General features: G+C 43.2%; 2 protein-coding genes across 3 annotated transcripts; both read left to right on the forward strand.

Annotated features, from left to right (window-relative positions):
• The first annotated feature begins 2,303 nt into the window (after positions 1-2,303).
• On the forward strand, positions 2,304-8,990 carry prss56 (serine protease 56). Its single transcript, XM_085805677.1, has 14 exons — positions 2,304-2,631; positions 4,401-4,559; positions 4,675-4,929; positions 5,061-5,250; positions 5,358-5,466; positions 5,565-5,721; positions 5,871-6,013; positions 6,136-6,295; positions 6,406-6,594; positions 6,687-6,878; positions 7,013-7,194; positions 7,396-7,999; positions 8,115-8,221; positions 8,336-8,990. Exons 1-14 carry the CDS (start codon positions 2,532-2,534, stop codon positions 8,507-8,509), a joined length of 2,721 nt encoding a protein of 906 aa, XP_085661803.1. The 5' UTR covers positions 2,304-2,531; the 3' UTR covers positions 8,510-8,990.
• An 874-nt stretch (positions 8,991-9,864) lies between these two features.
• On the forward strand, positions 9,865-15,905 carry chrng (cholinergic receptor, nicotinic, gamma). Of its 2 annotated transcripts, none has more exons than XM_085805695.1 (12): positions 9,865-9,924; positions 11,609-11,745; positions 11,840-11,884; positions 11,984-12,108; positions 12,215-12,370; positions 13,882-13,979; positions 14,081-14,281; positions 14,403-14,517; positions 14,603-14,717; positions 14,835-15,099; positions 15,195-15,328; positions 15,414-15,905. In XM_085805695.1, the coding sequence occupies exons 1-12, from the start codon at positions 9,894-9,896 to the stop codon at positions 15,633-15,635; spliced, it is 1,644 nt and encodes a 547-aa protein (XP_085661821.1). In that variant the 5' UTR covers positions 9,865-9,893; the 3' UTR covers positions 15,636-15,905. The 2 variants fall into 2 exon arrangements, with proteins under 2 accessions (XP_085661821.1, XP_085661820.1); XM_085805694.1 differs by lacking the exon at positions 9,865-9,924 and adding an exon at positions 10,307-10,530.
• Positions 15,906-15,941: the final 36 nt, after the last annotated feature.

The following is a 15,941-nucleotide window of genomic DNA, read 5'->3' on the forward strand; positions in this document are numbered from 1 at the left end:
ATCTTCAATTGCATTGCTATCGACTAAAGTGGAAATGATAAAATATAAAGTGTGTGTAGTATTTCAGCAAGAAGTGGTAATGGTTGAATGGAGACGCTGGTGGAAAAGAAAAGGTAGAACAGTTGTAGAGATTGAGACAGACAGGCAGAGCAGAAAAGAGAGGAAGAGTGCTCCATGTTTGGTGGATAGATGAAGAAAGAGTGAGCAGAAGGCAAATTAATCAAAGGACATCAAAGGGAAATGGATGAGGGGAGGGAGGGAAGGAATGAAAGAGTGCCGCCCGTTTGTCCCATGCCGTTCCCGCTCCGCCTGAGTCTGCTTTCAGATCTCAGGGCCATTGTGCCACACGGGTGCATGGAGGGGGCTGGGGCACTGTGCACGTAACAAAATATATACACACTAACAAATGTCTGAATGCAAGGCTTAAAAAAAGAAACAAACTCAACTTTTTTAACTTCTCTAAGTCATAATCTGTCCTCTAATCATATTTATTATGTCCCTTGTTTTGTTCTTCATCCTTGAACATGCACATGCAATTGTTTGAAGTGTTTCCACCATCAAAGCATTTGAATTCACAAGACTTGGCTGCACAGACTTTGCCTGATACATAAACACACAGTCACACACACTCTCAGACACATACTGTATGTTGTTGTCAGTGTGAACTCCGCTGTCAGCCCTGGTTTGTGAACGGCTCTCTTTGATAATGCCCTGCTAGATTCGGCTGCCGCTCTTTTTATCGTTCAGCCAGTTAGTTGGCTCAAAGTTGACTCCAATTTGTGCTCCTCCTTTGGGTAACTGGTCGGCACAGATTTCCTTCTGTGTCCATGTAGACTTTGACCATGCCCCTGTCTGTTGTTAGTGAATGACATTTGAATAACATTTTGTTTATACTGTATCAGTTTTATGGCAGATTCACTTTGCCCAGACATTTTTATTTCAGGTTTAATATAACAGTGATATGCACTGAATTTCATTAGAAATGTGTTGATAAATTATTAACGTTTTTATGTTGCTGTCCTTTCTTACTCTTAAGAGTCACATGCACAGTGCATACAGTATTGTAAATGTATCTCTTTTATATATTGTGTTATGTTGGTATGCTTAAAGGTGCACTGTCACTGTACAATATTACACTTTACTTTACTCTCCATTTCTTCTCAAATGAAAAGTTTGATTGGTGAAAAAACTTTTGAAGTATATTCACCATTATTAAAACAAATGGTAGTAGCCTAGTTGTTTATACATTCATGTTGATATTTTTAGTTAGCTGTAGCTCTTATAATGTTCTTATAATAATCTTATATGTTTTTATTTGAACTGTATATATTAAAGAACCACTCTTGAAAACGTTAAGATGCCATGGCTCAGACACAGAAAGTTAAAGATTTTGCCTGAAAGTCAGTATGTTGGTTTTACGTTTGTTTCAGCAGCTGCCAATAACAATAAATATCCAACATGCTGACATTACATGTGGATACGAAAACAACAAAAACAAAAACAAATCTTTATGTTTTCAAAGAATTTCCTCCGGACTTGAAAAATACATTGTGTTCGTAAGCACTCTTTTAATGTATCTTTATGTAACAAAAGCAGAGTTCAGCAGAGAAAGACAAAAGTGATGTGAACTGACAATATTTTAATGGGGGGGATAAAAGACTGTAAGTGATCAATGGAAGCGGCGACCAAGTGATGCCCGGGGGACGGCTTTGATGTGGGCATCCTCAGAGGGACGCCGAGGACAATGCCCTCTTTGAGGGGCATGCAGAATGGCAGACACTTCCCTCTCCCTCTCTCCTGCTCTCTCACACTCTGTCACTCAACCGCCCTCCATCTCCTGCTCGCCCCGCTCACGCTTTGACTCCTGGGTTCTGACGCTCGTTTGCGTCTCTCTCGCTGTACATTCCTCCACCACAGTGTCACATCAGCCCATATCCTTATCTGCATAACTTTCTCCCTCTTCCTCTCACATTAATTAATTCAAACAACACCCCCTTCCCTGCTTCCCAGCCAATCACTCCGCCTTCCCCTCTTCCCCCCTCCCTATCTGTATCTCTCTCTCTCTCCCTCCCTCTGTCTCCTTTCATACAACCAAACCGCTTTGTAATGTCCAGCCTTGGCAAGTTGCACCCGATTTGCTGTCACAGTCTTAATGAATTCATCTGTTTGTGTATTGGCCATGGGAGCATTTCTCCCTCCTCCCTCCCTCTCACTCACTCTTCCCTATCCTCTCCCCCCTCCCTCCTACTGGTGTTCCCCTGGGGACTCTATATATACCAGGGACCACTCCAGGCACCTATTGTTCCTCTAAGTAAACTTACAGACAGATGCCCTGCACCACAGTGTGGAAGAGAGCCCAGAGAGACAGGAGGAGGGAGACAGAGATTGCAGAGAGCCACCAGACAATAAGGACCTGGAAACAGCGGGATAGCTTCATCTCCAGCACCCCTGCATCCTCTTCAGTTGTCCCGCGTGTCTCCTGCGTGTCTGCTTGTTGTCATTGTCCAGTGGAGGTCTGATGCTCTGACACCATGCTGCTGCTGATATCACTGCTGTTTATGGGGCTGGGCTGCTTGCTGGGAGCCCCGGCAGGTAGAGAGGTCTACAGGATGCCCCAGAGTGCACTTAAAGGTACGTTTTTCTGAACTTAAAGTGGTTTTTCATTGCTTCTTGGTCATGTCGTGGTGATTTGTCTTAATAGTAGCCACAGCAGAAACTGTCAGTGATTATAGGTATGAAATCTCTTCTAAGCGTGTGTAGAACGAGTATTAATGTCCCATAAGATGGAGCTAACCATTGTGAAATTACTTGCGGGAAATATACAGTAGCTTTATTAAAACTGCACTAAACTTGTTGGCAAATGTTCATCTTCATTAACTGAAACCCTGCAAACTAACACTGGTTGCTGTGATGCTCCACACGTGTTAATATCTCAAACATCTGGTGATCCTACTACTGTAGTCTCAGTTCAGTTAGCTAAAAGAGCCGCAGGTGATCAGCCTGTAGCAGCACAACACACTATATTGTGCCAGAACTCATTATTAGAGCCACTGCATTTCAGCACAGGACTTTATAGACATTATTCGGAGCAGTAAAGTAAACTTCATCATCAGTATCACTTCACAGAAATCTGCTGCACAGTAACGTAAGATGCTGCAGTAGATAGAGCACAGTGATGAGGGACCTCTGGCCTCCTCTGGTTGAAGTGCTGAGTACAGCAGAGCCTTCATACAAGCGGCTGGTGATGGCAGTGTGTGTTTGGAGTGTTTAGAACAAGGGACTCGGGGTCCCGGCCGCCCCAGGGCTGCCAGCCCGTGCCCCTAGGGCCTGTTCCTGCCCGCCAGCCTCTGCCCCCTCAGCCCTGGCCTTCTAATTAAGTCTTCAATCAGCATTATTGTTGTTAGTGGCCTATCCTGTGATGTGGCGCGGCACAGAGGGGGGCTGCATGGTCAGCGGCCCGATTGAAGTGTCTCTGTAGAAGCCTCACCAGCGCGCTGAGCGTGAGCTAGCTTCCCTAACACGCTGCCAATGAGCTCAAAGAGCAGCATGAGAAAAAGGGGGCTACTCACACACATACCAGAAAGCTGCACCAGTACACGATGATGCTCACAAACACACATAGTGTTCCCACAGCTAAAGACACTCTTCAATGTAATGACCTAGATGTCCTTTACTAGTAGCCTGTTGCCACGTTTTTCATTAAAATTGTTATCTTGTCAGATTTCAACAAAGCTCTGCTTTTGTATTCATCAATAGCGATAGTGTCAGATAAATTAATTGCTCAGCCCATTTTCAATCATATTTTTAAATGGCTAAAATACCAAAACAAATATCTGCAGACATTCACGAAGCGGAGATTGTGGACATTTTAAAATGTAAAATTATGACTAAAGAGTAGATAGAGGAAGCAAAGACAATTCTCATTTTATTTTCCAATAAGTTTGTGCTTTGTGGATGCTGAATTAGTAAAAAATACATGTTAGTTTACAACAATTGTGTTACTTTGTTTACTTTTATTTGTCATTATTGTTGTATTATACTGTATCAGTCACAAAAAATTTACGTCACAACATGATATCAGAATTTTATATCAGCCTGCCAGTCAGTCTTTATGTGAAACTCCTGTCACACAGCCACTCTGATAAGTGGTATCTGTGTAGCACGTCCTAGAGCCTAACACCAATATTACAAATCATTTAAATAACTACCTGGTGGAGACATTACTTCAAACTTACCTTTGCCATTTGTGTACTGCAATCAGCCAACATACAGATTTTCCTGTAAGTCTGGCCCAACTGTGCACTGCCATTTCCTTCTCCATCTTCCTTCTCTGCAGATTTCTTCTTCCCTAGTTTGTCTCACTTTTTTCTTTTCTTTCTTCTCTCTGTCCTCCCCTACAGCACTGTCTGATCGTGGCACAGTGGTTCTAGAGGCAGCTATGACTAGTGCCCTGTCAGCTCTTGAGCGGGCAACATCAGAGAGAAGTCGGGCTGAGGCTGGCTGCCGTGGCTGTGTTCCCTGTCTGTTTCAGGACTGTGGACAACTCTCCGGCTTCTGCTGTAAGCACGGCATTACTTACTTGTCATTCTTGAGCGTCTTTTATTCAGATAGTCCAGTGATAAGACCTTTTCTTGGTGCACTTCTCATCCCAGCTCTCCTCTTTTTGTTCAACAGCATCTCCTGCCAATGCTTTATCAGAGCCCAGCTGTGACATCATCAGTAAGGCCCAGAAGCTGCAGGATGAAGCAGAGCGGAGTTGGGCTCTGAGCCAGGCTTGTGCATACTACCAGCACCGCTGCCCACCTGGTGAACTGGACAAGGAGAGCTGCATCAGGATCATGGGTGAGAGCTGCAGCGCCCGCGTCCTCCAGTGCAGCCTCCTGAACACAATGCAGAACCTGGAACCTGCCACACAGACACATGCACAGGGTGAGGAGACGCATCACAAAGGATGATTCATACTTTCAGACATACATACACGACTTCAATTTTCAATATTTGTGCACGAACAAAATAATTGCTTGCATTTCTTGACCATACGTGTCCCTCTGTCCCAGCAGCAGTCTGTGGTCAGAGGTCGGCCACAGTACAAAATATCACTCAGCCTCGCTCCAGGATTGTGGGCGGCTCCCCTGCTCCTCCGGGCAGCTGGCCCTGGCTGGTCAACCTGCAGCTGGATGGTGGCCTGATGTGCGGAGGGGTGCTGGTGGACAGCTCCTGGGTGGTCACTGCAGCGCATTGTTTTGCTGGGTAAGTATGCATGCATCACTGTGACCTGCAGCTATAATGAAATCCTTAATTTTTTTCTATAGGCCTTTTTCTTTAACCCCCATCACTCCTCTCTCTGGCCTCTGCAGCAGCCGCAGTGAGAGCTACTGGACAGCTGTTGTGGGGGAGTTTGACATCTCCAAGACCGATCCTGATGAACAAGTGCTCAAAGTGAACCGCATCGTCCCTCATCCTAAGGTAACCAGCTGTCAGCCAAACAGATATCCAAACAGTCAGTCTTTAAGTCAATTGATCAATGAATCAACCAATAATCAAACTCTCTCCTCCTTCTGCAGTTCAACCCAAAGACATTTAACAATGATATAGCTTTGGTGGAGCTGACATCACCAGTGGTCCTGTCTGAGCACGTCACCCCTGTATGTCTCCCCTCTGGCATGGAGCCCCCTACTGGCAGCCCATGTCTAGTGGCAGGCTGGGGCTCCCTCTATGAAGGTGAGTACAGGATAAATTACATGGATTTTCATTTTAGATCTATTTATGGATCAGCTTTTTAACAGAAATGTCAAATGTTTCTTGTTGTATTCATACCTTACAGTTGCCAACATATAATGTGATTTATTTCTGTGTTTTTACATGGGCAGATGGCCCATCTGCTGATGTGGTGATGGAGGCCAAAGTTCCCCTGCTGCCTCAGAGCACCTGTAAGAGTGCTCTTGGCAAAGAGCTGGTAACCAACACCATGCTGTGTGCTGGCTATCTGTCTGGAGGCATTGACTCCTGTCAGGTGAGCAGAGCAACATTACTTTTCAGGAATTGACTTCAGATACCATCATTTATGTCTCAGCAACATCCCAAATTTTAAAGATTCTGTGAAAAAAATAACCTCTTTTTTTCTGTCATTTTTAGGGAGATTCTGGAGGTCCTCTGATCTACCAAGACCGAATGTCAGGTCGGTTTCAGCTCCACGGCATCACTTCCTGGGGAGATGGCTGTGGAGAGAAGGGCAAGCCTGGGGTCTACACAAGGGTTTCTGCTTTCTCTGACTGGATTCAAGCTGAGATACAAAGTGAGTTTCACCAACCAACCATGAAACAATACTTTGCTAAGATCATATGTCTAAGTCTGAATATTACACTAAAGCATCCACAATAACATGACAAATGCTCATCTTTTCAGAGTCATTTGGGAGCCGGGAGCCAACATGTCCAGAGCTTTTAAAGACAACAGAAATGACAGAGGAGGAACAAAGGTCAGAATTCAGCTCCCTCTGTCGCTTCTACACCCTGACATGCCCTCCTGGTCAGTCTGCCAGCGCTTGCAGCCAAGTGGCAGAGGACAAATGCCTCACCCGCTTCAAGAAATGTCGTAAGTAAAAAAAGGAATAGAACAGAAACTACTTTAAGTATGCATGATCTTCCTTTAAGAGATTTTTGATGTTCTTTTTTCTCTCTCTCCAGAGATGCGTTCATTTCTGCAGACCTTGTTGGACTTACTCCAGAGAGCTGAAGACTACATCAGAGACAAGGTTGACCTGACCTTCTTCACCCAGACTCTGCCTCAGCTGGTGGAGCACATCTACAGCACAGCTTTTGCTCACACCAGGGAGCGGAGGGACTTGGGGCTGAGTCAATGTCTTACACAGATTGAAGGTACATAAATGACAGCTTGTCTTTATGGAAATGTATATAAAACTTGAACACTGATTAGTACAACTTTCCCTCTCAGGTATATTAGGAAGTTGTTTTGATGATCATTGTTGTAATGGATCTCTCATTACTTGCAGAACAGCTAGGTGGAGCTGTGGTGCCTGAGGAGCAGAGTCCTTCTCCACTTGCTCCTGCCTTATTCAAAGAGGTGGGCCCTTTCGTAGATGATTGGGAGAAATACTTGAAGAACATGGCAGAGGACCTGGACAAACAACACACTGACACGTCCTCAAGACAGGAGCACAATATTTTCCAACAGGTAAACTGATTCCTAAAAACTCAAAATATGGATGCTGCTGAATTGCTTTACATCTCATCCAGTCGTTAAGATATTCACATCACAGTTTGAGCTCATTGAAAACTGTCAAAAGCTAATGGCAATTTCTATCAGCTTTTCAACATCAAAGGGACTTTATTTCAAGCTTAATATCTGACTGTTTTTTTTATGTGTCATCTCCAGACAGAGGACTCCTCGGTGCATCAGCTGGAGGGAGAATACCAATCTGTTATCTCAGCTCTGCGCTCCAAACTGGACTCCAGAGCAGCTCCTCCCATCCTGCACCTGGACACAAGCTACCTGCAGAGAGAGTCTTCCAACACGGCACCCTTTCCTACGTCTTCCACTGGAAAACCAGTCCACACTGGTCTGTCCTCCTCCTCCTCCTCCTCCTCCTCCTCTTCTGTGGAATCCCAGGAGCCTTGGTCATTTCTAACAGCCTTGATGAATGAAATTCAAAAGTTAAGGACAGAAGATGGGATTATGGCAAACGATGCTTCACAAAGTGAAACCTCATCCAACAGAGACGCTTCTACTGATGTAACGTGGAGCGCCACATCTGAGGATTTTACTTTTGCTGAGACTGAGGACAGAACAGAATTAAGTTCTTCAGCATTACTGCTTCCAGTTCAGTCAACAGCGATCGTCCAGACTGTCGCTCAGGGTGACCACACAGAGATGACGGCTGACCCCAGACAAACTGCACATTCTGTCAAGTCACTAACTCTTCAGAGAAAATACAGGAGCCTTCTTCGCAAGAGACAGACACCTGGAACCAGTGGGAAAAGTATGTCCCTCACCCAGCTATTACAAAACCTTAATTAAAAAGCTTTACATTGTATATAATTGTACTGTGTTAAATGTTTATTCTCAAATTAAAAAATACTTTGTTTTTCGTGTAGTTTGTCCTGGAGTGAGAGAATCCTCACAGCAAGTCAGCCAAGTCAGAGACTCCTACAGCTGGGTCCTAAACATCCCAAACAAGAATCTGCGCATGACTTTCCAAGAGGTAAATTGGAGAAGTTGGGAGGAGTAAATGTGAACTGGAGGAGAGAAACAAGTGCATTATTGTATAACTTTTCAGTAACCCTAACCCTGATTGGTTCTTTTCCCTTTTCTGCAGGTGTTAGTTGATCTGAGTTCCAAGAATGACAGAGGTCTTTACCAGGCCCGGGTCAGAGCGCTAGTGGGAGGACGACCTTTGACCTTTTACAGTCTTGTCGGCCTGGAGAATGAGTCATTCTACCGCAGTGTACCAAGGATCATCGCTTTGGCACTGGAGGCACTCAAGACTTAACTCCATCATAACAGCAAGTGAGATAACTTGAAAAATGAAAGATAACGGCACAAAGACTCTCAGAGAGACCTGTTTGAAAAAGCACCATAAAACACCTGTTATGGGACAGAGAGATGCACAAAAAAACGCACAGACACACAAACTTTACTTCTGACGTCTCCTGTGACAAGCATTATTTTGTTTTCCCCGTCTGAGAGACTGACATTTACTCTAAATGAAAACGCAACCATGAATGTATCGACCCAACTATTGATCGCCCATCACGCCACAGGTTTTTTTTTTTGTATGTGGTTGGAGACGTAGCCTTGTCTAACTTATGAATCTGTACAAAATGATAAGTTATTCATATTGTAAATGTCTTTTTGCAAAGGTTGAGCCTCTTGTGATGCACTCAGACTGTATATATTGTTCATGTTATCTTTATTCCTACCATATTTATTTGTATAGAGAAAAGCCTTTGTATTTTTGTAAAAAAAAAAAATATATATCTATATATAAATAAAATTGTTAATGCTATGGTATGTGGTGTTGAATGTTGTGGTTGTGCAATTCCACATTAAATTTATGATTTATTTAAGATAATCAAATTAGCCAACACTAATGCTGCTAATTCTGCAGTATTTTTGCTCCAGACCCTAATGTGCTCTCTTGAGAGGTGTTTCATGCTGATTGGTTCCTCTTATGACCTGAGATTGACCTCAGTCCTCTCCCCCTTTAAGGCTAAAAGCTTTCCTATCAACACAGCAGCTGCTGTGCTGGAGACCAGTAACTCCCTGTTTTCTCTCCTCATTTCCAGGATGAGGAATTGTAACTAGACCCAGAACTAAACTGACCTTTAAGTATCCTATTGTCTGTCATGAGCGGGAACATTGTAAGTGCAGCCAACTGTCACTTGAGGAAGTGACACCTTTGACTTGTAAACAAGCCCTTTTTTGCCACCTCAGTGTGGTTCCTAAATCTCAAATCTCAGCTTGTGTTTGGTTATGATTGTCTCAATGAGCCAGAATAAACCAAAGTAACACACTCAATTCACACAATTTACAGTTTATATCTGGTAGGTAGACTACCAGGTGCACTTTCAGCTCAAGTCCTGAAAGAAGGACATAAATGTAACAGCTGAGTACACACACATACTATACACATACCTCTGTTGCAACACATCAACTCCTGCCTCTGTGTGTGGGAAGTGTGCTGTATCATGGGAGGAACGAGTAGTATTTTTGTGACTCTCTCTCTCTCTCTCTCTCTCTCTCTCTCTCTCTCTCTCTCTCTCTCTCTCTCTCTCTCACACACACACACACACACACAGTAATGACAGTCCACAAATGTGTCAGCAACCTCCACAGGGTCTGGTCGGTCGTCACAGACAGTGTGCTGTAAATGGATGAGACTTATCACCTGTTCTCTTGTCCACTGTAAGGCTTTTTTTACTTTCTGGCTCGCAGACACCCACTACGCTGCTGCGGTCTCCTTCTGTTTATCATCTAATCTTTCTGCCTGTAATCCCTTTTATTGTGGAGAACACAGCTGACCTTGGCTTTTGATGGGAAAAGCTGTTAACCAACTTATTATAGATCACTGCTGTGCTAAATTTTCCCTCAAAGAGTCTGTTCTGGTGGACCACCTTAACACTGGAGGGCAGCCATGTACTGAGTACAATGCTCAGACTCTGTGCGTGTGTGTGCGTGAGTACGTGTTAGGACAGCTGGCTATGCCATACTGGAAATACACTCTTGGATTTAACCCTAACAATCATCAACTCCCCCACAAAGCTCCAACCATTCCTCTAAACCTCAACCCTCCCATCAGCCCCTATTCTGCTGGGAAGCACACACACATACACACGCACATAGACTGACACAGGCTGAGTGCCAGAAACTCTATCAAGAGAGGCCGTGCGAATCAGATTAGCGATCACAGCTTTGTCTCAGACAGCGCAGCATAAACACATACACTGATGGATTCTGGACCTCGGATCTCGTTGTCACTCTTCATGAGGGTGTTTATGATTTCTGCCACAGGTAGGAAAGCTGGCTAATCAGCCTGCCACTACATTTAGTAGAAAGAGTCTTGGGAATCTGCATGGTGTGGTGTGAATCTGTGAAGTCCAGTTTTACAGATTGAGGTGACTGACCATGGTTAGATGGTATGGAGACAGTACAAACACAATATACAGTGCAGTAATGGGAATGTAATGACAGCTGCTGTCAGGACTGAAGTATAACATACATTACTTAAAGGTACAGGAAGTTACACCCAACTTTGGCTCACCCATAACTGTAGTAATAAAATTATGTTAAACAGGCAAATTGTTTAAATGACACTTGTATATGTACCATAGTACTTTTCCTATAATGATTATGTTTCTGTTCTTACATTCAAACAAAATGTATATCTCTGCATCCAAAAAGTTGTGAGTAAGTAAACCCAACAGCATTGTTCACTAAATACGACAGCTTCTTTTTATTAATGATGGTAAAACAAAGATCTATTTTTGTCTCATATGTTGTCTTTGAACTGTACAGTACTAACAGCAGGGCATGTATACATACAGTACCGTAGTCGGCAAAGCAGGCTACTTTACTCTTATGCACAGTACTTTGTAATTTGTTGTTCTCCTGTGCAATTTGTTGATTGAGGCATGAATTACAGTGGACTTAATGCTGATACCTGTTTCTCACTCATTATACCTGAAGGACCATCAGGTGTTTTTGCTGCGTAGAAAGTATTTATACACTTTTTTTTTTTTTTTAATTGAACCAGGGGGCAAGACATCCTAACTTTTAGTCCCTTTGTATGAGTCCAGCTCTAAAATAGTAGATCCTGCATTCTCTATCAAACCTCATTTTTCTAATTGATACTTTCCGATAACAAGAGAAAGTCTGAGCCAAAGTAACCCCGCTTACATCACTATGACATCAGCAGCGTTATTTCTTTTAATTTAGGAAGTTACTCTTGAACCAGATACACAGCTCAGACTAGACAGGAGAAATCTGAACTTGATATGTAAATTATCAATTTATTAATTAGAGTAGATCTTTAATTTAAGTCAGTATTTTATCACTTGTTTTTGTCTTTTAATCTGTGGTTTATCTGCAGCATCTGCCGTTAACCTGGAGGGGGAGCTTTTCAAGGAGTTGATGAAGGGCTACAACAAGAACGTTCGACCCATGGAGAAGAGTGGGGACATCACTCGGGTTGACATCAAGATGACGCTCACCAACCTCATCTCCCTTGTGGGTGAAGTTTGTTCAAGTGTATTTGATTAGTGCCAGTGGCTGCACAGGTCTCTGAGTTAACATTATATCTTCTTCAACTATCTCTCCCCAGAATGAAAAAGAGGAGGCCCTGACGACCAGCGTCTGGATAGAAATGGTAACCACACACTCAACTCGCCTGCTGAGTTTGTGTTTATCTACTTTGCAATGATGCTGAAAAGTGAGAAGAAAAGTCTGACAGTATTTCTTTATGTAGCAATGGTGTGACTACAGGCTCAGATGGGATCAGCCCCCCAGGTTGGCTCTGTATGGGAACATCACCTCTGAGCTACGTGTCCCCTCCAAGAGCATATGGCTGCCAGACATCATACTGGAGAACAAGTGAATAAACTTTCCCATAATGACATGTTTAAAAGGACCAAGAATGTGCTTGATTTGACTGAATCATTTAGCAAACTTAAGTGTCTTTCACGTCTCTGCTCTGCAGTGTGGATGGTCAGTTCGAGGTTGCACTTTATTGCAATGCACTGGTGTCTCCTAATGGCTGTGTGTACTGGCTGCCTCCTGCCATCTACCGCAGCGCTTGCACCATCACTGTCAACTACTTTCCCTTTGATTGGCAGAACTGCACAATGGTCTTTCGGTAAGTACAGATATGATTTTTTGGGGTCTTGGTGTTTCGGCCTGTGAGCAGTGCATGAACAATCTCATTACAAAAAACAACACACGACTGTTACTGCCTTCTTTTGTCTCTCGCGTATCATTTTAATGTCAGCTGAGAGCTTAAGTTTTACAACAGCACATCAAAAAGATCAGACAAAACTAACAGAAAAAGAAGTCTTTGATTTAATTCTATAAAAACAAAAATAGGGGTAGATATTAAATTAGAGAGATTCAATTACAAAGCTTAAAGGGATAGTTCAACATTTTGGCAAATTGGCCCATTGCCATAATTGCTATAGTCATAGCAGTAGGTTCGTTACCTTTAATTGTAGGTGTAAGCTATTTTTAGTACAGCGGAGCGCAGCAGCAGGCTGCTCAGAGCTACGCTATGGAGGCTAAGGGAATTTCTTGGTTTCCCTCATTAAACTCATCAAATACAAAATCCCAAAATTCCACAGCGCTTTTGTAGACAAGTTGTGAGCTGCACAACCACCACGCTATGAGATAATGACGGAACGATACGAAACGGAGCCGTTTTCGAGGTAAATTCATACAAAACCGCTGATGCGCGTTGCGTTCAGGGACAGTTTTTCAGCAAGCAGTCTCCGTATTTACCCTGTATTTACCTCGAAAACGGCTCCGTTTCGTATCGTTCCGTCATTATCTCATAGCGTGGTGGTTGTGCAGGTCACAACTTGTCTACAAAAGCGCTGTGGAGTTTTGGGATGTTGAATTTGATGAGTTTAATGAGGGAAACCAAGAAATTCCCTTAGCCTCCATAGCGTGGCTCTGAGCAGCCAGCTGCTGCGCTCCGCCGTACTGAAAATAGCTTACACCTACAATTAAAGGTAATGAACCTACTGCTATGACTATAGCAATTATGGCAATGGGCCAATTTGCCAAAATGTTGAACTATCCCTTTAATACTGTATACACATTACAAAATAACATACAGTGTGTGCCCTACCCACACACAATGCAGTAACAATGGCAATGCTATATGATAATAGAATCAAATTGTAACATAATAATATATATATATTTTAAACAAAGTAGAAATCACAGTAAAAAAGGCTTTGTTGTAAAATGACAAAGAATATAATACAATGTGAAATAGAATAGTGTAGAGTTATGGATATGGTAATATATCTTATACTACTGCTCTCATTGTAATAATACTGCAGTACAGAAAAGGCTTTTAAACTGAATATAATGCAATTACTGTTTTTTCATAGAGCAGTTAAATTAGCAAATTAAAGGGAAAAACAACAAAAACAAACAAACATTGAATTGAAAGTTTTATTTATTCAGTCAGTTATAAATCTTATTATTCATTCAGTTATAAATCTTAGCTACAGCCCTTTTTGTTTACTCATCAGGTTCCTTTGTATTGGTGACCAATGCTTCCTTCTCCCCATGCTGTCTCATAAAAGTGAACAGACAACTGTGTTTGTTGTGGAGACAGACCGCATGTTCTCTCCCTGTGTGCAGCTCTCAGACTTACAGTGCCAATGAGATTGAGCTGGTTCTCAAGCAGGAGGACAACAACACACTGGAGTGGGTGGATATTGATCCAGAAGCTTTCACAGGTACACATGAGTTGATGATTGATTTGTGATGTTTAAATGATGGTTGCGTGGAAAACTCTATCGGCCAATTTTCTTTCCCCTAATGAAAACTTTGTTGGTAGAGAATGGCGAGTGGATCATCAAACACAGGCCTGCTAAGAAAGTGATCAACACTCAGTACACCCAGGATGAGCTGGAGTACCAGGAGTTGGTCTTTTTCCTCATCATCCAGAGAAAGCCTCTTTTCTACATCATCAATATCATCGCTCCCTGTGTGCTCTTCTCCTCCCTTGGCCTGCTTGTCTACTACCTACCTGCCAAAGGTCTTTTCAGATCATTGTGTGCGCACCTGTAAAGACAGAAGTTTTGATAAAACCAAATTAACCTCCATTGCTGTTTGCTCGTCTCACTGGATTGGTTTGTGGTTTGTTTGTTTTTTTGCAGCTGGCGGTCAGAAGTGCACAATGTCAATTGCGACTCTTCTGGGCCAGACTGTGTTCCTCCTCCTTATCGCCAAGAAGGTTCCAGAGACTTCGAAGGCAGTGCCTCTTATTGGAAAGTAAGTTCATAAATTTGGAGTTCAGAGTTTACGGCTAAGTGAAGACAGTGCTGAAATGGTGTGATTTATAAACCTTTGGCTGCAGGTATCTAATGTTTGTGATGTCAGTGACCACCATGGTTGTGATGAACTGTGTGATCGTCCTCAACGTTTCCCTGAGAACGCCAAACACTCACATAATGACAGACAAAGTTCGAAAGGTTAGTCCAAATGGTCCAAACCATCTTTTTTTAACTGGAATTTCCTTTAAGCAGCTACTGAGTGAACACACAGTCTATTTGTCCTCGGATTAACCTTTGACCTGCTGTCGCTTTCAGATCTTCCTAAACATCCTACCTCGACTGCTGAGGATGCAGATGCGACCCTGGACACCAAACAATGACAACATCTCAGACCTCGGAAATGGTGAAACCCTGCCTACAGACAGGAACAACGTGTACCTGGTTCCCTGCCGACGCCGCAGCTCCATGACTCTCATCACCAAGGCGGAGGAATATGTGATGAGAACGGCTCGGTCAGAACTCATGTTTGTCAGACTCAAGGAAAGAAATGGATTGATGAAATCAGTTTTAGAGAAGCTAAGTAAGTGTTTGAATACATTTGAATTTGTGTTAGTTCTGATGAAAGTTGTGTTTTCACATTTAAAGGAATGAGTATCTGGTCTGTTTTGGATCCAGGTGCTGGGCTGGAGGGGGGCACAGCAGAGCAGCTTGGTGCCAGTCTGGCAAAGGTGTCTCCACAGCTGAAGCAGTGCGTGGCGTCCTGCAAACATATAGCTGAGACAGCAAGACAGCAGAACAACTTCCAGAATGTGAGCCCTATACATTTATACATTTCCACATCTCCTCCTCAGTGTAAATATCACTAACAACTTATCACTGATTTTCACAACGCAGGAAAATGAAGAGTGGTTTCTGGTGGCCCGGGTGATCGACAGGGTTTGCTTTATTGTCATGGCGTTGGTGTTTTTTATCGGCACTATTGGGATCTTCCTCATGGGCCACTTCAACCAACCTCCATCCACACCTTTCTTTGGAGATCCAAAGAAGTACCTCCCTCCGTTAAACAACGTCACTGACGTATATGAGAGCGGGACAGGAGTGAACTTCCTGGGCTGAACCAGGGTGGAGATGATCTGATTTCATCACTTTAACCAAGGTGGAAATCTGACAGCATCCGTCAGTGACCTTCCACTAATGACTGGGCACACACTGGGAGTGGAGAAGATGCAACTGTATGTATTTCCTGCTCTGGTGTCAGAGGTGCTTACATGGATATGTGCACTATCACAGAGGTTAAGTTGAATATGCTTGTTCATGGTGATAAATGATCCACTGCACGAGTGTGCAATCCACATTTGATCCATAATGATGCAAACAGGTGTCAGCTCTTCCTGTTATCAGTAATATTTATTTATCTTTGCC

This window comes from Trachurus japonicus, chromosome 17, assembly GCF_045865225.1.
Source record: "Trachurus japonicus isolate A0001 chromosome 17, Traja_1.0".
In the NCBI taxonomy this organism is placed as follows: Eukaryota; Metazoa; Chordata; class Actinopteri; order Carangiformes; family Carangidae; genus Trachurus; species Trachurus japonicus.